General features: G+C 53.0%; 12 protein-coding genes across 12 annotated transcripts; 5 read left to right on the top strand and 7 right to left on the bottom strand.

Moving 5' to 3' along the window:
* The first annotated feature begins 292 nt into the window (after positions 1–292).
* Positions 293–667, top strand: LOC148309042 (histone H2A). The gene has a single exon (XM_088260684.1). The coding sequence runs from the start codon at positions 293–295 to the stop codon at positions 665–667; it is 375 nt and encodes a 124-aa protein (XP_088116810.1).
* Positions 668–1,582: 915 nt separating this feature from the next.
* LOC148309043 (histone H3) lies at positions 1,583–1,993 on the bottom strand. Its single transcript, XM_088260685.1, has one exon. The coding sequence runs from the start codon at positions 1,991–1,993 to the stop codon at positions 1,583–1,585; it is 411 nt and encodes a 136-aa protein (XP_088116811.1).
* A 516-nt stretch (positions 1,994–2,509) lies between these two features.
* LOC148309044 (histone H4) lies at positions 2,510–3,215 on the top strand. The gene has a single exon (XM_088260719.1). It carries the CDS (start codon positions 2,592–2,594, stop codon positions 2,901–2,903), a length of 312 nt encoding a protein of 103 aa, XP_088116845.1. The 5' UTR covers positions 2,510–2,591; the 3' UTR covers positions 2,904–3,215.
* A 750-nt stretch (positions 3,216–3,965) lies between these two features.
* LOC148309045 (uncharacterized) lies at positions 3,966–12,456 on the bottom strand. Its single transcript, XM_088260710.1, has 2 exons — positions 11,799–12,456; positions 3,966–4,274 (listed from the first exon to the last, which is right to left on the bottom strand). The coding sequence occupies exons 1-2, from the start codon at positions 12,375–12,377 to the stop codon at positions 4,080–4,082; spliced, it is 774 nt and encodes a 257-aa protein (XP_088116836.1). The 5' UTR covers positions 12,378–12,456; the 3' UTR covers positions 3,966–4,079.
* LOC148309046 (histone H4) lies at positions 10,104–10,805 on the top strand. Its single transcript, XM_088260718.1, has one exon. The coding sequence runs from the start codon at positions 10,182–10,184 to the stop codon at positions 10,491–10,493; it is 312 nt and encodes a 103-aa protein (XP_088116844.1). The 5' UTR covers positions 10,104–10,181; the 3' UTR covers positions 10,494–10,805.
* Positions 12,457–14,729: 2,273 nt separating the features above from the next.
* On the bottom strand, positions 14,730–15,104 carry LOC148309047 (histone H2B). Its single transcript, XM_088260686.1, has one exon. It carries the CDS (start codon positions 15,102–15,104, stop codon positions 14,730–14,732), a length of 375 nt encoding a protein of 124 aa, XP_088116812.1.
* A 1,996-nt stretch (positions 15,105–17,100) lies between these two features.
* On the bottom strand, positions 17,101–17,475 carry LOC148309048 (histone H2B). The gene has a single exon (XM_088260688.1). The coding sequence runs from the start codon at positions 17,473–17,475 to the stop codon at positions 17,101–17,103; it is 375 nt and encodes a 124-aa protein (XP_088116814.1).
* A 1,996-nt stretch (positions 17,476–19,471) lies between these two features.
* LOC148309049 (histone H2B) lies at positions 19,472–19,846 on the bottom strand. The gene has a single exon (XM_088260689.1). It carries the CDS (start codon positions 19,844–19,846, stop codon positions 19,472–19,474), a length of 375 nt encoding a protein of 124 aa, XP_088116815.1.
* A 369-nt stretch (positions 19,847–20,215) lies between these two features.
* LOC148309050 (histone H2A) lies at positions 20,216–20,590 on the top strand. Its single transcript, XM_088260690.1, has one exon. It carries the CDS (start codon positions 20,216–20,218, stop codon positions 20,588–20,590), a length of 375 nt encoding a protein of 124 aa, XP_088116816.1.
* Positions 20,591–21,505: 915 nt separating this feature from the next.
* LOC148309051 (histone H3) lies at positions 21,506–21,916 on the bottom strand. Its single transcript, XM_088260691.1, has one exon. The coding sequence runs from the start codon at positions 21,914–21,916 to the stop codon at positions 21,506–21,508; it is 411 nt and encodes a 136-aa protein (XP_088116817.1).
* Positions 21,917–22,433: 517 nt separating this feature from the next.
* Positions 22,434–23,138, top strand: LOC148309052 (histone H4). The gene has a single exon (XM_088260720.1). It carries the CDS (start codon positions 22,515–22,517, stop codon positions 22,824–22,826), a length of 312 nt encoding a protein of 103 aa, XP_088116846.1. The 5' UTR covers positions 22,434–22,514; the 3' UTR covers positions 22,827–23,138.
* Positions 23,139–23,896: 758 nt separating this feature from the next.
* LOC148309053 (uncharacterized) lies at positions 23,897–24,789 on the bottom strand. Its single transcript, XM_088260712.1, has one exon. The coding sequence runs from the start codon at positions 24,708–24,710 to the stop codon at positions 24,003–24,005; it is 708 nt and encodes a 235-aa protein (XP_088116838.1). The 5' UTR covers positions 24,711–24,789; the 3' UTR covers positions 23,897–24,002.
* Between the last annotated feature and the right edge of the window lie 662 nt (positions 24,790–25,451).

A 25,451-nucleotide genomic window follows, 5' to 3' on the forward strand; every position in this document is an offset into this window, starting at 1 on the left:
GTGCGTGGCGCAAACTGAAAAATCGACCGTTTTTGTCACTTCGGTCGGCGCACCCAGCCAGGGCCGCCGGTCGGGCCGTCCGGGCCGGCGGCAGGGGAGGGTCCCCCCGCGGGACCGGTCCCGGCGGCGCTGCGTGCGCTTCGCGGAGGGCGTAAATAAGGTGTGTGCGCCCGTTTTCGCCATTGACTTGACTTGACTCACCTCTCGACGGTCGCAACGTGCGCGCACTCCAGCTCGCACATCCTCGCTTCGCATATCGCAGAGAACCAGTTCAGATCTCCGACCACTCGCCATGTCGGGTCGCGGAAAGGGAGGCAAAGTGAAGGGAAAGGCAAAGTCCCGCTCGAACCGCGCCGGTCTGCAGTTCCCCGTCGGCCGTATCCACAGGCTGCTCAGGAAGGGCAACTACGCCGAGAGGGTCGGCGCCGGTGCGCCCGTGTACCTGGCCGCCGTCATGGAGTACCTGGCCGCCGAGGTGCTGGAGTTGGCCGGCAACGCCGCCAGGGATAACAAGAAGACGAGGATCATCCCCCGTCATCTTCAGTTGGCCATTCGCAACGACGAGGAGCTGAACAAGCTGCTCTCCGGGGTGACCATCGCCCAGGGAGGCGTCCTGCCCAACATCCAGGCCGTGCTCCTGCCCAAGAAGACCGAGAAGAAGGCGTAAGAATGATGATTCTGCGCCCGCTCATCCTCCACTCTTCTCTCTCTACTCCCCGGACTCCTCCGCCCGTTTCATCATCATCTCGCAGAGTAGTGTACACAAAGGTCCTTTTCAGGACCGCCACATGTATTTATTGCCAATCGTTACCCGTTCGCTGATTTTATAACTATTCTCATTATTTATGTACATTTAAGAAATATATCCGAAGCGCGCTAGGACCGTTCCGTCCGTGTGCGCGGACCTGAATTGTGGTATAGTATGGTAGTACCGATATGATATGCTAGAAACACTGATAATGAAATGAATAAAAATCGCAAGTAAATGAATGCGCGATGGGTAAAGCGCCCGGCGCACGCAACTTACGACGCGTGTCAATACGAGATGATCTCGGCGAGTGTTTTTGTTTAGAATTTTCACTCGTGAAATATATGAAATTAATAAGAGTCAAAGCCTGAGTAGGGTCATGATGAGCCGTGTCGCGCTTGGACGTTAGGTAATTAAAACGAAATGCGACATGATCTCAGCGCTGAGACGATAATGAAATTAATAAATCGTACGTTCCGGTACTCTTGCGTGATTTGAATGTTTAAAATTACTATTGATTCGCGAGTAAAATACATATTAATTTATTGGAAGTTATTATTATTATTATTATTATTATATATATTTTTTTTTTTTTTTTACTCAAGTATCGAAATCATACTGCTACGAGTATCAAAATCATACTGCTGGCGAATTCGATTGTGGATGATTAAGGTGTATGCGGTCCTGAAAAGGACCATTTTTATTCGAATCGATCGACCGATCGGAACGGGTCGAGGTGACGGCCGCCCGATACCACTGTACTGCGTGTTAGTCAATCAGACCGATCGACCGACCGACCGAAAATCGTGCCGCGTCTCGTCGCATAGAGCTCGCTTAGGCGCGCTCGCCTCGGATGCGCCTGGCCAGCTGGATGTCCTTGGGCATGATGGTGACGCGCTTGGCGTGGATCGCGCACAGGTTCGTGTCCTCGAAGAGGCCGACCAGGTAGGCCTCGCTCGCCTCCTGCAGGGCCATGACGGCCGAGCTCTGGAAGCGGAGGTCGGTCTTGAAGTCCTGGGCGATCTCGCGCACCAGGCGCTGGAAGGGGAGCTTGCGGATCAGCAGCTCGGTGCTCTTCTGGTAGCGGCGGATCTCCCTGAGCGCGACCGTGCCGGGCCTGTAGCGATGGGGCTTCTTCACGCCGCCGGTGGCCGGGGCGCTCTTGCGGGCCGCCTTCGTGGCCAGCTGCTTCCTGGGCGCCTTGCCCCCGGTGGACTTGCGAGCGGTCTGCTTCGTACGTGCCATGGCTGTAGCTGAGTAGGATTCTTCTCTCTATTCGGAAAAATTTCCCGGGCGCGTCATATTTATCGAAAATACCGTCTCCCCCGTGGGGGGGGATGGGCCGACGCCATTGGCCGATTCGAATATTCCCAACCGCCGGGCGGTCGGGCGGGACGGAGGGGACGGGACGGGACGGGACGGGACGGGACGGGACGGGACGGGACGGGCTCGACGGTGAAGCGAGACGGGAGATAGAGTGGAGAAACAATCGCATCCTCCCCGGAGAAATGTGCATGCAGAAAAATTACGAAAAACACTCAAAACCTAGCCTGGAATAATGTTATGCATATAACAAACTGAGACATATATTCGCGTGACGCGATACCGAGTCGCGCCGATCCTCTCGCCTCTCGCCCTCGCTGCTCGCGCGCGAGAGTGAGACGGCGCGCGTGTCGTCGTAGCTGTCGGATCGCTCGGCGGCGAGGGGAGACGCGGGCGCACGTCTGGTGCATAAAAGCGGCCCCGGCCGGCGAAAAACGCCACACGAATCCTACACACGCACGGTAGAGCACCGTGCGAGCAGCGACTACTGTAACCGAAAAGAAGACCACACGCAGAGAAGATGACCGGTCGCGGAAAGGGAGGAAAAGGTCTGGGGAAAGGAGGCGCCAAGCGACACAGGAAAGTCCTCCGCGATAACATCCAGGGCATCACGAAGCCGGCCATCCGCCGTCTGGCCCGCCGAGGCGGCGTCAAGCGCATCTCCGGTCTCATCTACGAGGAGACGCGCGGCGTCCTGAAGGTGTTCCTCGAGAACGTGATCAGGGACGCGGTCACCTACACCGAGCACGCCAAGAGGAAGACCGTCACCGCCATGGACGTCGTCTACGCCCTGAAGCGCCAGGGCCGCACCCTGTACGGTTTCGGAGGTTAAGTCGCCGATCTTCGCCGCTCTTCACCGCTCTTCACCGCTCTTCACCGCACCGCACGCAGCGCGAGATACATTCGCCCCGGCCGTCCCGACGCCCGCACGCCACCGCCACCACCGCACCGCGCTGCTACGCGCGATGTGAATGCGATTTGAAAACAAAAAACGGCCCTTCTCAGGGCCAACAACTGCCTGACCGACCCATGTCGTAACCGTTTTTCGCTTTTCGAAATTTAAATAACACAATACAATTACCTACGTGGATGGATAGAGCTTTGCTTTATTTCTTTCTTTTTTCTCTCTCGTACGGCTTCGAGAACCGCAAGGGAGCGGGGTATCCGCACACGATGATAGTGCGTACAAATCATTGATTTTTTTTTCACTCTCGCTCTCTCTCTCTATCCTTTCCTGAATTGTATTCATGTTTATATAAATGTACATATTATAATACGCGACGCAAATTTGGGAGTCTTAATAAAAAAAAACATAAAAGAAATGAGAGTGACAGCAAAAGGGTGACAGCTGTTTCGCCTGGAAACGGTGACAGCTGTTACGACCAGAGAGAACTCAAACTTAGTTTACTTACTTATACAATGTATGTATATTGTGGGCGTAAGTAACGTCGCTAATCACTCTCGAGTGAAAGATTCCAGGCCGGAAACAATCACGTGTCGTGGGAGTGTACGCGTATACAAGGAGAGAGAGATTAATAGTAGGTCATCCCATATTCACGTGACAACGATCCGACTACGCGTGATCCGGATGCGTTTGTGTGAATAGTTTTGCAGGTGGCGCGCGCGGCGTTGCCTTTTCTTTCAAAAACTGTTGTACTTTGTATCGATATATATTATATTTTATATTATGACGCAACGTCCGCTGACTAATGACTGTCGAGCGAAATATTCTAGGCCGGAGTGTGAACGCTCGTGTGGCATGGGAGTGCATGTAGTTCGTATATGGTATACGAGAGATATTTAATAAATCATCCCATTTCGATGAAAATAAATAATAATGAAAATTCACGAAAGTCACGAAAGACGACTGAGCGTGTTCCGAATAGGTGTGTGTGTGAATCGTTTGGTAGCCCTGACAAGGGCTTTTTGACTCTTCTGCGTGATCTGTGCAATATGACAATATGCAACGGCGGCTGCTGCGGCGACGACGACAAAGACGACTCCACCCCTACTTCTTCGGGGCGGCCTTCTTTGCCGCGGGCTTGGCCTTCGGGGCGGCGGCCTTCTTGGGCTTCGGCGCCTTGGGCTTCTTGGTGGGCGGCTTGGCGGTCTTCTTCGCCTTGGTCGGGCTCTTCGCCTTGGCGGGGGCGGCCTTCTTCGCGGCCGCCTTCTTGGCTGCCGGGGAGGCGGCGGCCTTCTTCGCCTTGGCGGGAGCCGCGGCCGCCTTCTTGGCGGGCTTCTTCTTCGCGGCGGCGGCGGCGGCGGATGACTTCTCCGCGGCCGGCTTCTTCTCCTTGGCGGGGGCGGCGCGCTTCTTGGAAGCGGCGGACGCGGCGGGCTTGCTCTTCTTCTTGGCCCCGCCGGCCGACGCCTTCGCCTTGCTCGCCTCCAGCTTGAACGAACCGGACGCTCCCTTGCCCTTCGTCTGCACCAGGGCGCCGGATTCGACGGCCCCCTTGAGGTACTTCTTGATGAACGGGGCCAGCTTGTCCGCGTCGACCTTGTAGTTGGCCGAGATGTACTTCTTGATGGCCTGCAGGGAGGAGCCGCCGCGCTCCTTCAGCTCCTTGATGGCGTTGTTCACCATCTCGGACGTCTTCGGGTGCGAGGGCTTCGCCTTCGGCTTCTTGGAGGCGGCGGCGGCGGACGCTTTCGCCTTCTTGGCCGGAGTCGCCGGCAGGGGGGAGGCGGCCGCGGGTGCTGCTGTGTCTGCCATCTTGCGAGTCTTGTTGCGTTGCGTTCTGTAGCGAGCGTAGAGCGGTTGCGGGGGGACGATTAGTTCCCGTATTTGTCGTCAGACGGCGCTCGTTCTCGCCTGTCGGTAAAAATTTATACCGTGTCGCGGACGGTCGGTGCGCGCTTGTCGATTTTGCCGATGAAAAGTGTTGTCATTTATGCTTAGGCGGCCGGACGAAAACCGCCCTGGCGGCCGAACGGATCCGCCCGGGGACGCGGAGCGCGGCGGGTCCCGCGGCCGGGAGGTCCCGCCGTCGGCCGGCGGCCGGGTCGGCCGGCCCGGGGGCCGGGCCGCGGCGCGGCGGACGTTTAGAGGCGCAAAAGCTGCAGGGCGGCAGCGTTGGGCGGCCGAAAGCCGGCCGCGAATGCGTCTCCCCGGCGAGCTGGCGGCCCGGGCGCGCGCCGCCCCCGTCGGGCAGGACCCGGCCCCGGGTCCGAGACGTCCGCCGGCCGCGGAGGGCCTCCGGTGGCGGAGCGAGGGCCCCCCGAAGCGGCCGGACGTAACACACGCGAACGCCGACGGACCGCCGGAGAGCGTCCGGGCCGAGAGAGAGACCTGCCTCCGGGTCGGGAGCGAATATTATCTAGTGAATTATAACGATTGATCGATCTACTAACGGCTATCGTAGGATTACATGTCGAACGAGTGAGACGCGAAAAGATAGAAGAAAAGAATAGAATTAAAAAAAAAAAAAAATACATTAATATAATAACGATCCGTCGTTTGCGAGGAATCGTATCACGAATGGGATGGATAGTAGTAGTAGTAGTAGTAGTAGAATCATCGGAAGGCGTAAGTGAAAGAAAGAAGAATAGAAGTTAGAAAAAATATAAATAAAGAAAGGAAAAAGAGGAGTTGGGAGAATGATAGAAGTAGATGAATAGAAAAGAAAGAACGAATAAAACAGACCGATAATAAGTATGAATGATTCCGGTCTACGTGCAAAATGACGCGAGCTCCGCGCGCAGTAGTAGGCTCGTTCTGTAAAAAGTGAAACGTCATCGACTTATAAAAAAAAAAAAAAAAAAAAAAAAAATCGAAATCGGGATGATGATGATATATAATCGGGTGAGATGCGACGATGATGATGATTCGTGTCGCCGTAGCGGTGCGTACGACCGACGATGACGACGATGACGATGATACGCGTGAAGAAGAACAATAATAACAATATGTGATAATAGGAATATGTATTAAATGAAATATGAAAAATAAAAACGTGTATCTACTGTTGAAGATGTGTATGTATGTATGTCGAATGTCGGGGCGAGTTCGGTAGGTGATCGGAAATGGTATTTGTAATGAGAATAGTTGTCAGGTGTATATTAGTATGCATAAAGAATGAAGAAGAAGCGAAGGAAAGGGGGAAAAAAAAAAAAAAAAAAAAATGACTAGGTAAGGTGACATGTCGAAGAGGCCCTCGAGGATATGGCACCGTACGTACGATAGTATGATAGAATCGTACGGCTTCGAGAACCGCAAGGGAGCGGAGTATCCGCACACGATGATAGTACGTAGAAATCATTGATTTTTTTTCACTCTCGCTCTCTCTCTCTATCCTTTCCTGAATTGTATTCATGTTTATATAAATGTACATATCATAATACGCGACGCAAATTTGGGAGTCAAAAAAAAAAAAACATAAAAGAAATGAAAGTGACAGCAAAAGGGTGACAGCTGTTTCGCCTGAAAAGGGTGACAGCTGTTTCGCCCTAAAACTGAAGAAGAAGAAGAAGGTGACAGCTGTTACGACCAGAGAGAACTCAAAAAAAAATCACAGCAGTTCCGCTCGGGGAAAAAAAAAAAACCAAAAACAAAAAACTGCGAAAGGTGACAGCAATTTTGCAACCGAAACAACGGCCAAATAAAAAGAAGGAGAAAAAAATGTGTATATATATAATATACATGCGTACGTATATGATTTTTTATATAAAAAAAGGACAATTTTGATCGGACGCCCGGCTAATCGTGCGATAGGCAATCGCCGCGCACCGCGGCGCGGCCGGTTGCGCGATCCGTTACGGGGCGCTTATCACTGTTGCGCTTCTCGTTCTATTATCGTAGTTATTATTTACACACACATCTGTCTATAGTATAATATATTTGCAGTAAGTATTTGGATTATTCGTGTGGTGGTCCTGATAAGGACCTTTGTTAATTGCGCTGTATTAGATGGTTTAACGTAGACGACGACGGCGCTGTTGATGTCGATGATTATTATGATGATGACGATGTCGGTGTGTATAGATTACAATATTCGGTGCAGACGAATATCGCGCGTCCGTGTGCGTGTCGCGTCGTGTTTCAACGCGCTGGCGCTGGCGCTGGCGCCTACTTGGAGCTGGTGTACTTGGTGACGGCCTTGGTGCCCTCGCTGACGGCGTGCTTGGCCAGCTCCCCGGGCAGCAGCAGCCTGACGGCGGTCTGGATCTCCCTGCTGGTGATCGTCGACCTCTTGTTGTAGTGGGCGAGACGGGACGCCTCGGCGGCGATGCGCTCGAAGATGTCGTTCACGAAGCTGTTCATGATGCTCATCGCCTTACTGGAGATTCCGGTGTCGGGATGCACCTGCTTGAGCACCTTGTAGATGTAGATGGCGTAGCTCTCCTTCCTCCTGCGCTTCGACTTCTTCTTGTCCCCCTTGGAGATGTTCTTCTGGGCCTTGCCCGACTTCTTGGCTGCCTTTCCGCTCGTCTTGGGCGGCATTGTCTCTTCTTATCTCGGAATAGATGCGGCGTAGAGTGGAGCAGAGGAGTCGCGGTGGACTGTCTTACTGTGCGGTGTGCGTGGCGCAAACTGAAAAATCGACCGTTTTTGTCACTTCGGTCGGCGCACCCAGCCAGGGCCGCCGGTCGGGCCGTCCGGGCCGGCGGCAGGGGAGGGTCCCCCCGCGGGACCGGTCCCGGCGGCGCTGCGTGCGCTTCGCGGAGGGCGTAAATAAGGTGTGTGCGCCCGTTTTCGCCATTGACTTGACTTGACTCACCTCTCGACGGTCGCAACGTGCGCGCACTCCAGCTCGCACATCCTCGCTTCGCATATCGCAGAGAACCAGTTCAGATCTCCGACCACTCGCCATGTCGGGTCGCGGAAAGGGAGGCAAAGTGAAGGGAAAGGCAAAGTCCCGCTCGAACCGCGCCGGTCTGCAGTTCCCCGTCGGCCGTATCCACAGGCTGCTCAGGAAGGGCAACTACGCCGAGAGGGTCGGCGCCGGTGCGCCCGTGTACCTGGCCGCCGTCATGGAGTACCTGGCCGCCGAGGTGCTGGAGTTGGCCGGCAACGCCGCCAGGGATAACAAGAAGACGAGGATCATCCCCCGTCATCTTCAGTTGGCCATTCGCAACGACGAGGAGCTGAACAAGCTGCTCTCCGGGGTGACCATCGCCCAGGGAGGCGTCCTGCCCAACATCCAGGCCGTGCTCCTGCCCAAGAAGACCGAGAAGAAGGCGTAAGAATGATGATTCTGCGCCCGCTCATCCTCCACTCTTCTCTCTCTACTCCCCGGACTCCTCCGCCCGTTTCATCATCATCTCGCAGAGTAGTGTACACAAAGGTCCTTTTCAGGACCGCCACATGTATTTATTGCCAATCGTTACCCGTTCGCTGATTTTATAACTATTCTCATTATTTATGTACATTTAAGAAATATATCCGAAGCGCGCTAGGACCGTTCCGTCCGTGTGCGCGGACCTGAATTGTGGTATAGTATGGTAGTACCGATATGATATGCTAGAAACACTGATAATGAAATGAATAAAAATCGCAAGTAAATGAATGCGCGATGGGTAAAGCGCCCGGCGCACGCAACTTACGACGCGTGTCAATACGAGATGATCTCGGCGAGTGTTTTTGTTTAGAATTTTCACTCGTGAAATATATGAAATTAATAAGAGTCAAAGCCTGAGTAGGGTCATGATGAGCCGTGTCGCGCTTGGACGTTAGGTAATTAAAACGAAATGCGACATGATCTCAGCGCTGAGACGATAATGAAATTAATAAATCGTACGTTCCGGTACTCTTGCGTGATTTGAATGTTTAAAATTACTATTGATTCGCGAGTAAAATACATATTAATTTATTGGAAGTTATTATTATTATTATTATTATTATATATATTTTTTTTTTTTTTTTACTCAAGTATCGAAATCATACTGCTACGAGTATCAAAATCATACTGCTGGCGAATTCGATTGTGGATGATTAAGGTGTATGCGGTCCTGAAAAGGACCATTTTTATTCGAATCGATCGACCGATCGGAACGGGTCGAGGTGACGGCCGCCCGATACCACTGTACTGCGTGTTAGTCAATCAGACCGATCGACCGACCGACCGAAAATCGTGCCGCGTCTCGTCGCATAGAGCTCGCTTAGGCGCGCTCGCCTCGGATGCGCCTGGCCAGCTGGATGTCCTTGGGCATGATGGTGACGCGCTTGGCGTGGATCGCGCACAGGTTCGTGTCCTCGAAGAGGCCGACCAGGTAGGCCTCGCTCGCCTCCTGCAGGGCCATGACGGCCGAGCTCTGGAAGCGGAGGTCGGTCTTGAAGTCCTGGGCGATCTCGCGCACCAGGCGCTGGAAGGGGAGCTTGCGGATCAGCAGCTCGGTGCTCTTCTGGTAGCGGCGGATCTCCCTGAGCGCGACCGTGCCGGGCCTGTAGCGATGGGGCTTCTTCACGCCGCCGGTGGCCGGGGCGCTCTTGCGGGCCGCCTTCGTGGCCAGCTGCTTCCTGGGCGCCTTGCCCCCGGTGGACTTGCGAGCGGTCTGCTTCGTACGTGCCATGGCTGTAGCTGAGTAGGATTCTTCTCTCTATTCGGAAAAATTTCCCGGGCGCGTCATATTTATCGAAAATACCGTCTCCCCCGTGGGGGGGGATGGGCCGACGCCATTGGCCGATTCGAATATTCCCAACCGCCGGGCGGTCGGGCGGGACGGAGGGGACGGGACGGGACGGGACGGGACGGGACGGGACGGGACGGGACGGGCTCGACGGTGAAGCGAGACGGGAGATAGAGTGGAGAAACAATCGCATCCTCCCCGGAGAAATGTGCATGCAGAAAAATTACGAAAAACACTCAAAACCTAGCCTGGAATAATGTTATGCATATAACAAACTGAGACATATATTCGCGTGACGCGATACCGAGTCGCGCCGATCCTCTCGCCTCTCGCCCTCGCTGCTCGCGCGCGAGAGTGAGACGGCGCGCGTGTCGTCGTAGCTGTCGGATCGCTCGGCGGCGAGGGGAGACGCGGGCGCACGTCTGGTGCATAAAAGCGGCCCCGGCCGGCGAAAAACGCCACACGAATCCTACACACGCACGGTAGAGCACCGTGCGAGCAGCGACTACTGTAACCGAAAAGAAGACCACACGCAGAGAAGATGACCGGTCGCGGAAAGGGAGGAAAAGGTCTGGGGAAAGGAGGCGCCAAGCGACACAGGAAAGTCCTCCGCGATAACATCCAGGGCATCACGAAGCCGGCCATCCGCCGTCTGGCCCGCCGAGGCGGCGTCAAGCGCATCTCCGGTCTCATCTACGAGGAGACGCGCGGCGTCCTGAAGGTGTTCCTCGAGAACGTGATCAGGGACGCGGTCACCTACACCGAGCACGCCAAGAGGAAGACCGTCACCGCCATGGACGTCGTCTACGCCCTGAAGCGCCAGGGCCGCACCCTGTACGGTTTCGGAGGTTAAGTCGCCGATCTTCGCCGCTCTTCACCGCTCTTCACCGCTCTTCACCGCACCGCACGCAGCGCGAGATACATTCGCCCCGGCCGTCCCGACGCCCGCACGCCACCGCCACCACCGCACCGCGCTGCTACGCGCGATGTGAATGCGATTTGAAAACAAAAAACGGCCCTTCTCAGGGCCAACAACTGCCTGACCGACCCATGTCGTAACCGTTTTTCGCTTTTCGAAATTTAAATAACACAATACAATTACCTACGTGGATGGATAGAGCTTTGCTTTATTTCTTTCTTTTTTCTCTCTCGTACGGCTTCGAGAACCGCAAGGGAGCGGGGTATCCGCACACGATGATAGTGCGTACAAATCATTGATTTTTTTTTCACTCTCGCTCTCTCTCTCTATCCTTTCCTGAATTGTATTCATGTTTATATAAATGTACATATTATAATACGCGACGCAAATTTGGGAGTCTTAATAAAAAAAAACATAAAAGAAATGAGAGTGACAGCAAAAGGGTGACAGCTGTTTCGCCTGGAAACGGTGACAGCTGTTACGACCAGAGAGAACTCAAACTTAGTTTACTTACTTATACAATGTATGTATATTGTGGGCGTAAGTAACGTCGCTAATCACTCTCGAGTGAAAGATTCCAGGCCGGAAACAATCACGTGTCGTGGGAGTGTACGCGTATACAAGGAGAGAGAGATTAATAGTAGGTCATCCCATATTCACGTGACAACGATCCGACTACGCGTGATCCGGATGCGTTTGTGTGAATAGTTTTGCAGGTGGCGCGCGCGGCGTTGCCTTTTCTTTCAAAAACTGTTGTACTTTGTATCGATATATATTATATTTTATATTATGACGCAACGTCCGCTGACTAATGACTGTCGAGCGAAATATTCTAGGCCGGAGTGTGAACGCTCGTGTGGCATGGGAGTGCATGTAGTTCGTATATGGTATACGAGAGATATTTAATAAATCATCCCATTTCGATGAAAATAAATAATAATGAAAATTCACGAAAGTCACGAAAGACGACTGAGCGTGTTCCGAATAGGTGTGTGTGTGAATCGTTTGGTAGCCCTGACAAGGGCTTTTTGACTCTTCTGCGTGATCTGTGCAATATGACAATATGCAACGGCGGCTGCTGCGGCGACGACGACAAAGACGACTCCACCCCTACTTCTTCGGGGCGGCCTTCTTTGCCGCGGGCTTGGCCTTCGGGGCGGCGGCCTTCTTGGGCTTCGGCGCCTTGGGCTTCTTGGTGGGCGGCTTGGCGGTCTTCTTCGCCTTGGTCGGGCTCTTCGCCTTGGCGGGGGCGGCCTTCTTCGCGGCCGCCTTCTTGGCTGCCGGGGAGGCGGCGGCCTTCTTCGCCTTGGCGGGAGCCGCGGCCGCCTTCTTGGCGGGCTTCTTCTTCGCGGCGGCGGCGGCGGCGGATGACTTCTCCGCGGCCGGCTTCTTCTCCTTGGCGGGGGCGGCGCGCTTCTTGGAAGCGGCGGACGCGGCGGGCTTGCTCTTCTTCTTGGCCCCGCCGGCCGACGCCTTCGCCTTGCTCGCCTCCAGCTTGAACGAACCGGACGCTCCCTTGCCCTTCGTCTGCACCAGGGCGCCGGATTCGACGGCCCCCTTGAGGTACTTCTTGATGAACGGGGCCAGCTTGTCCGCGTCGACCTTGTAGTTGGCCGAGATGTACTTCTTGATGGCCTGCAGGGAGGAGCCGCCGCGCTCCTTCAGCTCCTTGATGGCGTTGTTCACCATCTCGGACGTCTTCGGGTGCGAGGGCTTCGCCTTCGGCTTCTTGGAGGCGGCGGCGGCGGACGCTTTCGCCTTCTTGGCCGGAGTCGCCGGCAGGGGGGAGGCGGCCGCGGGTGCTGCTGTGTCTGCCATCTTGCGAGTCTTGTTGCGTTGCGTTCTGTAGCGAGCGTAGAGCGGTTGCGGGGGGACGATTAGTTCCCGTATTTGTCGTCAGACGGCGCTCGTTCTCGCCTGTCGGTAAAAATTTATACCGTGTCGCGGACGGTCGGTGCGCGCTTGTCGATTTTGCCGATGAAAAGTGTTGTCATTTATGCTTAGGCGGCCGGACGAAAACCGCCCTGGCGGCCGAACGGATCCGCCCGGGGACGCGGAGCGCGGCGGGTCCCGCGGCCGGGAGGTCCCGCCGTCGGCCGGCGGCCGGGTCGGCCGGCCCGGGGGCCGGGCCGCGGCGCGGCGGACGTTTAGAGGCGCAAAAGCTGCAGGGCGGCAGCGTTGGGCGGCCGAAAGCCGGCCGCGAATGCGTCTCCCCGGCGAGCTGGCGGCCCGGGCGCGCGCCGCCCCCGTCGGGCAGGACCCGGCCCCGGGTCCGAGACGTCCGCCGGCCGCGGAGGGCCTCCGGTGGCGGAGCGAGGGCCCCCCGAAGCGGCCGGACGTAACACACGCGAACGCCGACGGACCGCCGGAGAGCGTCCGGGCCGAGAGAGAGACCTGCCTCCGGGTCGGGAGCGAATATTATCTAGTGAATTATAACGATTGATCGATCTACTAACGGCTATCGTAGGATTACATGTCGAACGAGTGAGACGCGAAAAGATAGAAGAAAAGAATAGAATTAAAAAAAAAAAAAAATACATTAATATAATAACGATCCGTCGTTTGCGAGGAATCGTATCACGAATGGGATGGATAGTAGTAGTAGTAGTAGTAGTAGAATCATCGGAAGGCGTAAGTGAAAGAAAGAAGAATAGAAGTTAGAAAAAATATAAATAAAGAAAGGAAAAAGAGGAGTTGGGAGAATGATAGAAGTAGATGAATAGAAAAGAAAGAACGAATAAAACAGACCGATAATAAGTATGAATGATTCCGGTCTACGTGCAAAATGACGCGAGCTCCGCGCGCAGTAGTAGGCTCGTTCTGTAAAAAGTGAAACGTCATCGACTTATAAAAAAAAAAAAAAAAAAAAAAAAAATCGAAATCGGGATGATGATGATATATAATCGGGTGAGATGCGACGATGATGATGATTCGTGTCGCCGTAGCGGTGCGTACGACCGACGATGACGACGATGACGATGATACGCGTGAAGAAGAACAATAATAACAATATGTGATAATAGGAATATGTATTAAATGAAATATGAAAAATAAAAACGTGTATCTACTGTTGAAGATGTGTATGTATGTATGTCGAATGTCGGGGCGAGTTCGGTAGGTGATCGGAAATGGTATTTGTAATGAGAATAGTTGTCAGGTGTATATTAGTATGCATAAAGAATGAAGAAGAAGCGAAGGAAAGGGGGAAAAAAAAAAAAAAAAAAAAATGACTAGGTAAGGTGACATGTCGAAGAGGCCCTCGAGGATATGGCACCGTACGTACGATAGTATGATAGAATCGTACGGCTTCGAGAACCGCAAGGGAGCGGAGTATCCGCACACGATGATAGTACGTAGAAATCATTGATTTTTTTTCACTCTCGCTCTCTCTCTCTATCCTTTCCTGAATTGTATTCATGTTTATATAAATGTACATATCATAATACGCGACGCAAATTTGGGAGTCAAAAAAAAAAAAACATAAAAGAAATGAAAGTGACAGCAAAAGGGTGACAGCTGTTTCGCCTGAAAAGGGTGACAGCTGTTTCGCCCTAAAACTGAAGAAGAAGAAGAAGGTGACAGCTGTTACGACCAGAGAGAACTCAAAAAAAAATCACAGCAGTTCCGCTCGGGGAAAAAAAAAAAACCAAAAACAAAAAACTGCGAAAGGTGACAGCAATTTTGCAACCGAAACAACGGCCAAATAAAAAGAAGGAGAAAAAAATGTGTATATATATAATATACATGCGTACGTATATGATTTTTTATATAAAAAAAGGACAATTTTGATCGGACGCCCGGCTAATCGTGCGATAGGCAATCGCCGCGCACCGCGGCGCGGCCGGTTGCGCGATCCGTTACGGGGCGCTTATCACTGTTGCGCTTCTCGTTCTATTATCGTAGTTATTATTTACACACACATCTGTCTATAGTATAATATATTTGCAGTAAGTATTTGGATTATTCGTGTGGTGGTCCTGATAAGGACCTTTGTTAATTGCGCTGTATTAGATGGTTTAACGTAGACGACGACGGCGCTGTTGATGTCGATGATTATTATGATGATGACGATGTCGGTGTGTATAGATTACAATATTCGGTGCAGACGAATATCGCGCGTCCGTGTGCGTGTCGCGTCGTGTTTCAACGCGCTGGCGCTGGCGCTGGCGCCTACTTGGAGCTGGTGTACTTGGTGACGGCCTTGGTGCCCTCGCTGACGGCGTGCTTGGCCAGCTCCCCGGGCAGCAGCAGCCTGACGGCGGTCTGGATCTCCCTGCTGGTGATCGTCGACCTCTTGTTGTAGTGGGCGAGACGGGACGCCTCGGCGGCGATGCGCTCGAAGATGTCGTTCACGAAGCTGTTCATGATGCTCATCGCCTTACTGGAGATTCCGGTGTCGGGATGCACCTGCTTGAGCACCTTGTAGATGTAGATGGCGTAGCTCTCCTTCCTCCTGCGCTTCGACTTCTTCTTGTCCCCCTTGGAGATGTTCTTCTGGGCCTTGCCCGACTTCTTGGCTGCCTTTCCGCTCGTCTTGGGCGGCATTGTCTCTTCTTATCTCGGAATAGATGCGGCGTAGTCTCCCCGGCGAGCTGGCGGCCCGGGCGCGCGCCGCCCCCGTCGGGCAGGACCCGGCCCCGGGTCCGAGACGTCCGCCGGCCGCGGAGGGCCTCCGGTGGCGGAGCGAGGGCCCCCCGAAGCGGCCGGACGTAACACACGCGAACGCCGACGGACCGCCGGAGAGCGTCCGGGCCGAGAGAGAGACCTGCCTCCGGGTCGGGAGCGAATATTATCTAGTGAATTATAACGATTGATCGATCTACTAACGGCTATCGTAGGATTACATGTCGAACGAGTGAGACGCGAAAAGATAGAAGAAAAGAATAGAATTAAAAAAAAAAAAAAATACATTAATATAATAACGATCCGTCGTTTGCGAGGAATCGTATCACGAATGGGATGGATAGTAGTAGTAGTAGTAGTAGTAGAATCATCGGAAGGCGTAAGTGAAAGAAAGAAGAATAGAAGTTAGAAAAAATATAAATAAAGAAAGGAAAAAGAGGAGTTGGGAGAATGATAGAAGTAGATGAATAGAAAAGAAAGAACGAATAAAACAGACCGATAATAAGTATGAATGATTCCGGTCTACGTGCAAAATGACGCGAGCTCCGCGCGCAGTAGTAGGCTCGTTCTGTAAAAAGTGAAACGTCATCGACTTATAAAAAAAAAAAAAAAAAAAAAAAAAATCGAAATCGGGATGATGATGATATATAATCGGGTGAGATGCGACGATGATGATGATTCGTGTCGCCGTAGCGGTGCGTACGACCGACGATGACGACGATGACGATGATACGCGTGAAGAAGAACAATAATAACAATATGTGATAATAGGAATATGTATTAAATGAAATATGAAAAATAAAAACGTGTATCTACTGTTGAAGATGTGTATGTATGTATGTCGAATGTCGGGGCGAGTTCGGTAGGTGATCGGAAATGGTATTTGTAATGAGAATAGTTGTCAGGTGTATATTAGTATGCATAAAGAATGAAGAAGAAGCGAAGGAAAGGGGGAAAAAAAAAAAAAAAAAAAAATGACTAGGTAAGGTGACATGTCGAAGAGGCCCTCGAGGATATGGCACCGTACGTACGATAGTATGATAGAATCGTACGGCTTCGAGAACCGCAAGGGAGCGGAGTATCCGCACACGATGATAGTACGTAGAAATCATTGATTTTTTTTCACTCTCGCTCTCTCTCTCTATCCTTTCCTGAATTGTATTCATGTTTATATAAATGTACATATCATAATACGCGACGCAAATTTGGGAGTCAAAAAAAAAAAAACATAAAAGAAATGAAAGTGACAGCAAAAGGGTGACAGCTGTTTCGCCTGAAAAGGGTGACAGCTGTTTCGCCCTAAAACTGAAGAAGAAGAAGAAGGTGACAGCTGTTACGACCAGAGAGAACTCAAAAAAAAATCACAGCAGTTCCGCTCGGGGAAAAAAAAAAAACCAAAAACAAAAAACTGCGAAAGGTGACAGCAATTTTGCAACCGAAACAACGGCCAAATAAAAAGAAGGAGAAAAAAATGTGTATATATATAATATACATGCGTACGTATATGATTTTTTATATAAAAAAAGGACAATTTTGATCGGACGCCCGGCTAATCGTGCGATAGGCAATCGCCGCGCACCGCGGCGCGGCCGGTTGCGCGATCCGTTACGGGGCGCTTATCACTGTTGCGCTTCTCGTTCTATTATCGTAGTTATTATTTACACACACATCTGTCTATAGTATAATATATTTGCAGTAAGTATTTGGATTATTCGTGTGGTGGTCCTGATAAGGACCTTTGTTAATTGCGCTGTATTAGATGGTTTAACGTAGACGACGACGGCGCTGTTGATGTCGATGATTATTATGATGATGACGATGTCGGTGTGTATAGATTACAATATTCGGTGCAGACGAATATCGCGCGTCCGTGTGCGTGTCGCGTCGTGTTTCAACGCGCTGGCGCTGGCGCTGGCGCCTACTTGGAGCTGGTGTACTTGGTGACGGCCTTGGTGCCCTCGCTGACGGCGTGCTTGGCCAGCTCCCCGGGCAGCAGCAGCCTGACGGCGGTCTGGATCTCCCTGCTGGTGATCGTCGACCTCTTGTTGTAGTGGGCGAGACGGGACGCCTCGGCGGCGATGCGCTCGAAGATGTCGTTCACGAAGCTGTTCATGATGCTCATCGCCTTACTGGAGATTCCGGTGTCGGGATGCACCTGCTTGAGCACCTTGTAGATGTAGATGGCGTAGCTCTCCTTCCTCCTGCGCTTCGACTTCTTCTTGTCCCCCTTGGAGATGTTCTTCTGGGCCTTGCCCGACTTCTTGGCTGCCTTTCCGCTCGTCTTGGGCGGCATTGTCTCTTCTTATCTCGGAATAGATGCGGCGTAGTCTCCCCGGCGAGCTGGCGGCCCGGGCGCGCGCCGCCCCCGTCGGGCAGGACCCGGCCCCGGGTCCGAGACGTCCGCCGGCCGCGGAGGGCCTCCGGTGGCGGAGCGAGGGCCCCCCGAAGCGGCCGGACGTAACACACGCGAACGCCGACGGACCGCCGGAGAGCGTCCGGGCCGAGAGAGAGACCTGCCTCCGGGTCGGGAGCGAATATTATCTAGTGAATTATAACGATTGATCGATCTACTAACGGCTATCGTAGGATTACATGTCGAACGAGTGAGACGCGAAAAGATAGAAGAAAAGAATAGAATTAAAAAAAAAAAAAAATACATTAATATAATAACGATCCGTCGTTTGCGAGGAATCGTATCACGAATGGGATGGATAGTAGTAGTAGTAGTAGTAGTAGAATCATCGGAAGGCGTAAGTGAAAGAAAGAAGAATAGAAGTTAGAAAAAATATAAATAAAGAAAGGAAAAAGAGGAGTTGGGAGAATGATAGAAGTAGATGAATAGAAAAGAAAGAACGAATAAAACAGACCGATAATAAGTATGAATGATTCCGGTCTACGTGCAAAATGACGCGAGCTCCGCGCGCAGTAGTAGGCTCGTTCTGTAAAAAGTGAAACGTCATCGACTTATAAAAAAAAAAAAAAAAAAAAAAAAAATCGAAATCGGGATGATGATGATATATAATCGGGTGAGATGCGACGATGATGATGATTCGTGTCGCCGTAGCGGTGCGTACGACCGACGATGACGACGATGACGATGATACGCGTGAAGAAGAACAATAATAACAATATGTGATAATAGGAATATGTATTAAATGAAATATGAAAAATAAAAACGTGTATCTACTGTTGAAGATGTGTATGTATGTATGTCGAATGTCGGGGCGAGTTCGGTAGGTGATCGGAAATGGTATTTGTAATGAGAATAGTTGTCAGGTGTATATTAGTATGCATAAAGAATGAAGAAGAAGCGAAGGAAAGGGGGAAAAAAAAAAAAAAAAAAAAATGACTAGGTAAGGTGACATGTCGAAGAGGCCCTCGAGGATATGGCACCGTACGTACGATAGTATGATAGAATCGTACGGCTTCGAGAACCGCAAGGGAGCGGAGTATCCGCACACGATGATAGTACGTAGAAATCATTGATTTTTTTTCACTCTCGCTCTCTCTCTCTATCCTTTCCTGAATTGTATTCATGTTTATATAAATGTACATATCATAATACGCGACGCAAATTTGGGAGTCAAAAAAAAAAAAACATAAAAGAAATGAAAGTGACAGCAAAAGGGTGACAGCTGTTTCGCCTGAAAAGGGTGACAGCTGTTTCGCCCTAAAACTGAAGAAGAAGAAGAAGGTGACAGCTGTTACGACCAGAGAGAACTCAAAAAAAAATCACAGCAGTTCCGCTCGGGGAAAAAAAAAAAACCAAAAACAAAAAACTGCGAAAGGTGACAGCAATTTTGCAACCGAAACAACGGCCAAATAAAAAGAAGGAGAAAAAAATGTGTATATATATAATATACATGCGTACGTATATGATTTTTTATATAAAAAAAGGACAATTTTGATCGGACGCCCGGCTAATCGTGCGATAGGCAATCGCCGCGCACCGCGGCGCGGCCGGTTGCGCGATCCGTTACGGGGCGCTTATCACTGTTGCGCTTCTCGTTCTATTATCGTAGTTATTATTTACACACACATCTGTCTATAGTATAATATATTTGCAGTAAGTATTTGGATTATTCGTGTGGTGGTCCTGATAAGGACCTTTGTTAATTGCGCTGTATTAGATGGTTTAACGTAGACGACGACGGCGCTGTTGATGTCGATGATTATTATGATGATGACGATGTCGGTGTGTATAGATTACAATATTCGGTGCAGACGAATATCGCGCGTCCGTGTGCGTGTCGCGTCGTGTTTCAACGCGCTGGCGCTGGCGCTGGCGCCTACTTGGAGCTGGTGTACTTGGTGACGGCCTTGGTGCCCTCGCTGACGGCGTGCTTGGCCAGCTCCCCGGGCAGCAGCAGCCTGACGGCGGTCTGGATCTCCCTGCTGGTGATCGTCGACCTCTTGTTGTAGTGGGCGAGACGGGACGCCTCGGCGGCGATGCGCTCGAAGATGTCGTTCACGAAGCTGTTCATGATGCTCATCGCCTTACTGGAGATTCCGGTGTCGGGATGCACCTGCTTGAGCACCTTGTAGATGTAGATGGCGTAGCTCTCCTTCCTCCTGCGCTTCGACTTCTTCTTGTCCCCCTTGGAGATGTTCTTCTGGGCCTTGCCCGACTTCTTGGCTGCCTTTCCGCTCGTCTTGGGCGGCATTGTCTCTTCTTATCTCGGAATAGATGCGGCGTAGAGTGGAGCAGAGGAGTCGCGGTGGACTGTCTGTACTGTGCGGTGTGCGTGGCGCAAACTGAAAAATCGACCGTTTTTGTCACTTCGGTCGGCGCACCCAGCCAGGGCCGCCGGTCGGGCCGTCCGGGCCGGCGGCAGGGGAGGGTCCCCCCGCGGGACCGGTCCCGGCGGCGCTGCGTGCGCTTCGCGGAGGGCGTAAATAAGGTGTGTGCGCCCGTTTTCGCCATTGACTTGACTTGACTCACCTCTCGACGGTCGCAACGTGCGCGCACTCCAGCTCGCACATCCTCGCTTCGCATATCGCAGAGAACCAGTTCAGATCTCCGACCACTCGCCATGTCGGGTCGCGGAAAGGGAGGCAAAGTGAAGGGAAAGGCAAAGTCCCGCTCGAACCGCGCCGGTCTGCAGTTCCCCGTCGGCCGTATCCACAGGCTGCTCAGGAAGGGCAACTACGCCGAGAGGGTCGGCGCCGGTGCGCCCGTGTACCTGGCCGCCGTCATGGAGTACCTGGCCGCCGAGGTGCTGGAGTTGGCCGGCAACGCCGCCAGGGATAACAAGAAGACGAGGATCATCCCCCGTCATCTTCAGTTGGCCATTCGCAACGACGAGGAGCTGAACAAGCTGCTCTCCGGGGTGACCATCGCCCAGGGAGGCGTCCTGCCCAACATCCAGGCCGTGCTCCTGCCCAAGAAGACCGAGAAGAAGGCGTAAGAATGATGATTCTGCGCCCGCTCATCCTCCACTCTTCTCTCTCTACTCCCCGGACTCCTCCGCCCGTTTCATCATCATCTCGCAGAGTAGTGTACACAAAGGTCCTTTTCAGGACCGCCACATGTATTTATTGCCAATCGTTACCCGTTCGCTGATTTTATAACTATTCTCATTATTTATGTACATTTAAGAAATATATCCGAAGCGCGCTAGGACCGTTCCGTCCGTGTGCGCGGACCTGAATTGTGGTATAGTATGGTAGTACCGATATGATATGCTAGAAACACTGATAATGAAATGAATAAAAATCGCAAGTAAATGAATGCGCGATGGGTAAAGCGCCCGGCGCACGCAACTTACGACGCGTGTCAATACGAGATGATCTCGGCGAGTGTTTTTGTTTAGAATTTTCACTCGTGAAATATATGAAATTAATAAGAGTCAAAGCCTGAGTAGGGTCATGATGAGCCGTGTCGCGCTTGGACGTTAGGTAATTAAAACGAAATGCGACATGATCTCAGCGCTGAGACGATAATGAAATTAATAAATCGTACGTTCCGGTACTCTTGCGTGATTTGAATGTTTAAAATTACTATTGATTCGCGAGTAAAATACATATTAATTTATTGGAAGTTATTATTATTATTATTATTATTATATATATTTTTTTTTTTTTTTTACTCAAGTATCGAAATCATACTGCTACGAGTATCAAAATCATACTGCTGGCGAATTCGATTGTGGATGATTAAGGTGTATGCGGTCCTGAAAAGGACCATTTTTATTCGAATCGATCGACCGATCGGAACGGGTCGAGGTGACGGCCGCCCGATACCACTGTACTGCGTGTTAGTCAATCAGACCGATCGACCGACCGACCGAAAATCGTGCCGCGTCTCGTCGCATAGAGCTCGCTTAGGCGCGCTCGCCTCGGATGCGCCTGGCCAGCTGGATGTCCTTGGGCATGATGGTGACGCGCTTGGCGTGGATCGCGCACAGGTTCGTGTCCTCGAAGAGGCCGACCAGGTAGGCCTCGCTCGCCTCCTGCAGGGCCATGACGGCCGAGCTCTGGAAGCGGAGGTCGGTCTTGAAGTCCTGGGCGATCTCGCGCACCAGGCGCTGGAAGGGGAGCTTGCGGATCAGCAGCTCGGTGCTCTTCTGGTAGCGGCGGATCTCCCTGAGCGCGACCGTGCCGGGCCTGTAGCGATGGGGCTTCTTCACGCCGCCGGTGGCCGGGGCGCTCTTGCGGGCCGCCTTCGTGGCCAGCTGCTTCCTGGGCGCCTTGCCCCCGGTGGACTTGCGAGCGGTCTGCTTCGTACGTGCCATGGCTGTAGCTGAGTAGGATTCTTCTCTCTATTCGGAAAAATTTCCCGGGCGCGTCATATTTATCGAAAATACCGTCTCCCCCGTGGGGGGGGATGGGCCGACGCCATTGGCCGATTCGAATATTCCCAACCGCCGGGCGGTCGGGCGGGACGGAGGGGACGGGACGGGACGGGACGGGACGGGACGGGACGGGACGGGACGGGCTCGACGGTGAAGCGAGACGGGAGATAGAGTGGAGAAACAATCGCATCCTCCCCGGAGAAATGTGCATGCAGAAAAATTACGAAAAACACTCAAAACCTAGCCTGGAATAATGTTATGCATATAACAAACTGAGACATATATTCGCGTGACGCGATACCGAGTCGCGCCGATCCTCTCGCCTCTCGCCCTCGCTGCTCGCGCGCGAGAGTGAGACGGCGCGCGTGTCGTCGTAGCTGTCGGATCGCTCGGCGGCGAGGGGAGACGCGGGCGCACGTCTGGTGCATAAAAGCGGCCCCGGCCGGCGAAAAACGCCACACGAATCCTACACACGCACGGTAGAGCACCGTGCGAGCAGCGACTACTGTAACCGAAAAGAAGACCACACGCAGAGAAGATGACCGGTCGCGGAAAGGGAGGAAAAGGTCTGGGGAAAGGAGGCGCCAAGCGACACAGGAAAGTCCTCCGCGATAACATCCAGGGCATCACGAAGCCGGCCATCCGCCGTCTGGCCCGCCGAGGCGGCGTCAAGCGCATCTCCGGTCTCATCTACGAGGAGACGCGCGGCGTCCTGAAGGTGTTCCTCGAGAACGTGATCAGGGACGCGGTCACCTACACCGAGCACGCCAAGAGGAAGACCGTCACCGCCATGGACGTCGTCTACGCCCTGAAGCGCCAGGGCCGCACCCTGTACGGTTTCGGAGGTTAAGTCGCCGATCTTCGCCGCTCTTCACCGCTCTTCACCGCTCTTCACCGCACCGCACGCAGCGCGAGATACATTCGCCCCGGCCGTCCCGACGCCCGCACGCCACCGCCACCACCGCACCGCGCTGCTACGCGCGATGTGAATGCGATTTGAAAACAAAAAACGGCCCTTCTCAGGGCCAACAACTGCCTGACCGACCCATGTCGTAACCGTTTTTCGCTTTTCGAAATTTAAATAACACAATACAATTACCTACGTGGATGGATAGAGCTTTGCTTTATTTCTTTCTTTTTTCTCTCTCGTACGGCTTCGAGAACCGCAAGGGAGCGGGGTATCCGCACACGATGATAGTGCGTACAAATCATTGATTTTTTTTTCACTCTCGCTCTCTCTCTCTATCCTTTCCTGAATTGTATTCATGTTTATATAAATGTACATATTATAATACGCGACGCAAATTTGGGAGTCTTAATAAAAAAAAACATAAAAGAAATGAGAGTGACAGCAAAAGGGTGACAGCTGTTTCGCCTGGAAACGGTGACAGCTGTTACGACCAGAGAGAACTCAAACTTAGTTTACTTACTTATACAATGTATGTATATTGTGGGCGTAAGTAACGTCGCTAATCACTCTCGAGTGAAAGATTCCAGGCCGGAAACAATCACGTGTCGTGGGAGTGTACGCGTATACAAGGAGAGAGAGATTAATAGTAGGTCATCCCATATTCACGTGACAACGATCCGACTACGCGTGATCCGGATGCGTTTGTGTGAATAGTTTTGCAGGTGGCGCGCGCGGCGTTGCCTTTTCTTTCAAAAACTGTTGTACTTTGTATCGATATATATTATATTTTATATTATGACGCAACGTCCGCTGACTAATGACTGTCGAGCGAAATATTCTAGGCCGGAGTGTGAACGCTCGTGTGGCATGGGAGTGCATGTAGTTCGTATATGGTATACGAGAGATATTTAATAAATCATCCCATTTCGATGAAAATAAATAATAATGAAAATTCACGAAAGTCACGAAAGACGACTGAGCGTGTTCCGAATAGGTGTGTGTGTGAATCGTTTGGTAGCCCTGACAAGGGCTTTTTGACTCTTCTGCGTGATCTGTGCAATATGACAATATGCAACGGCGGCTGCTGCGGCGACGACGACAAAGACGACTCCACCCCTACTTCTTCGGGGCGGCCTTCTTTGCCGCGGGCTTGGCCTTCGGGGCGGCGGCCTTCTTGGGCTTCGGCGCCTTGGGCTTCTTGGTGGGCGGCTTGGCGGTCTTCTTCGCCTTGGTCGGGCTCTTCGCCTTGGCGGGGGCGGCCTTCTTCGCGGCCGCCTTCTTGGCTGCCGGGGAGGCGGCGGCCTTCTTCGCCTTGGCGGGAGCCGCGGCCGCCTTCTTGGCGGGCTTCTTCTTCGCGGCGGCGGCGGCGGCGGATGACTTCTCCGCGGCCGGCTTCTTCTCCTTGGCGGGGGCGGCGCGCTTCTTGGAAGCGGCGGACGCGGCGGGCTTGCTCTTCTTCTTGGCCCCGCCGGCCGACGCCTTCGCCTTGCTCGCCTCCAGCTTGAACGAACCGGACGCTCCCTTGCCCTTCGTCTGCACCAGGGCGCCGGATTCGACGGCCCCCTTGAGGTACTTCTTGATGAACGGGGCCAGCTTGTCCGCGTCGACCTTGTAGTTGGCCGAGATGTACTTCTTGATGGCCTGCAGGGAGGAGCCGCCGCGCTCCTTCAGCTCCTTGATGGCGTTGTTCACCATCTCGGACGTCTTCGGGTGCGAGGGCTTCGCCTTCGGCTTCTTGGAGGCGGCGGCGGCGGACGCTTTCGCCTTCTTGGCCGGAGTCGCCGGCAGGGGGGAGGCGGCCGCGGGTGCTGCTGTGTCTGCCATCTTGCGAGTCTTGTTGCGTTGCGTTCTGTAGCGAGCGTAGAGCGGTTGCGGGGGGACGATTAGTTCCCGTATTTGTCGTCAGACGGCGCTCGTTCTCGCCTGTCGGTAAAAATTTATACCGTGTCGCGGACGGTCGGTGCGCGCTTGTCGATTTTGCCGATGAAAAGTGTTGTCATTTATGCTTAGGCGGCCGGACGAAAACCGCCCTGGCGGCCGAACGGATCCGCCCGGGGACGCGGAGCGCGGCGGGTCCCGCGGCCGGGAGGTCCCGCCGTCGGCCGGCGGCCGGGTCGGCCGGCCCGGGGGCCGGGCCGCGGCGCGGCGGACGTTTAGAGGCGCAAAAGCTGCAGGGCGGCAGCGTTGGGCGGCCGAAAGCCGGCCGCGAATGCGTCTCCCCGGCGAGCTGGCGGCCCGGGCGCGCGCCGCCCCCGTCGGGCAGGACCCGGCCCCGGGTCCGAGACGTCCGCCGGCCGCGGAGGGCCTCCGGTGGCGGAGCGAGGGCCCCCCGAAGCGGCCGGACGTAACACACGCGAACGCCGACGGACCGCCGGAGAGCGTCCGGGCCGAGAGAGAGACCTGCCTCCGGGTCGGGAGCGAATATTATCTAGTGAATTATAACGATTGATCGATCTACTAACGGCTATCGTAGGATTACATGTCGAACGAGTGAGACGCGAAAAGATAGAAGAAAAGAATAGAATTAAAAAAAAAAAAAAATACATTAATATAATAACGATCCGT

This window comes from Brachycentrus maculatus, unplaced genomic scaffold, assembly GCF_059751285.1.
Source record: "Brachycentrus maculatus isolate JH-2025_06_01 unplaced genomic scaffold, ASM5975128v1 h1tg000141l, whole genome shotgun sequence".
NCBI classification, from domain to species: domain Eukaryota; kingdom Metazoa; phylum Arthropoda; class Insecta; order Trichoptera; family Brachycentridae; genus Brachycentrus; species Brachycentrus maculatus.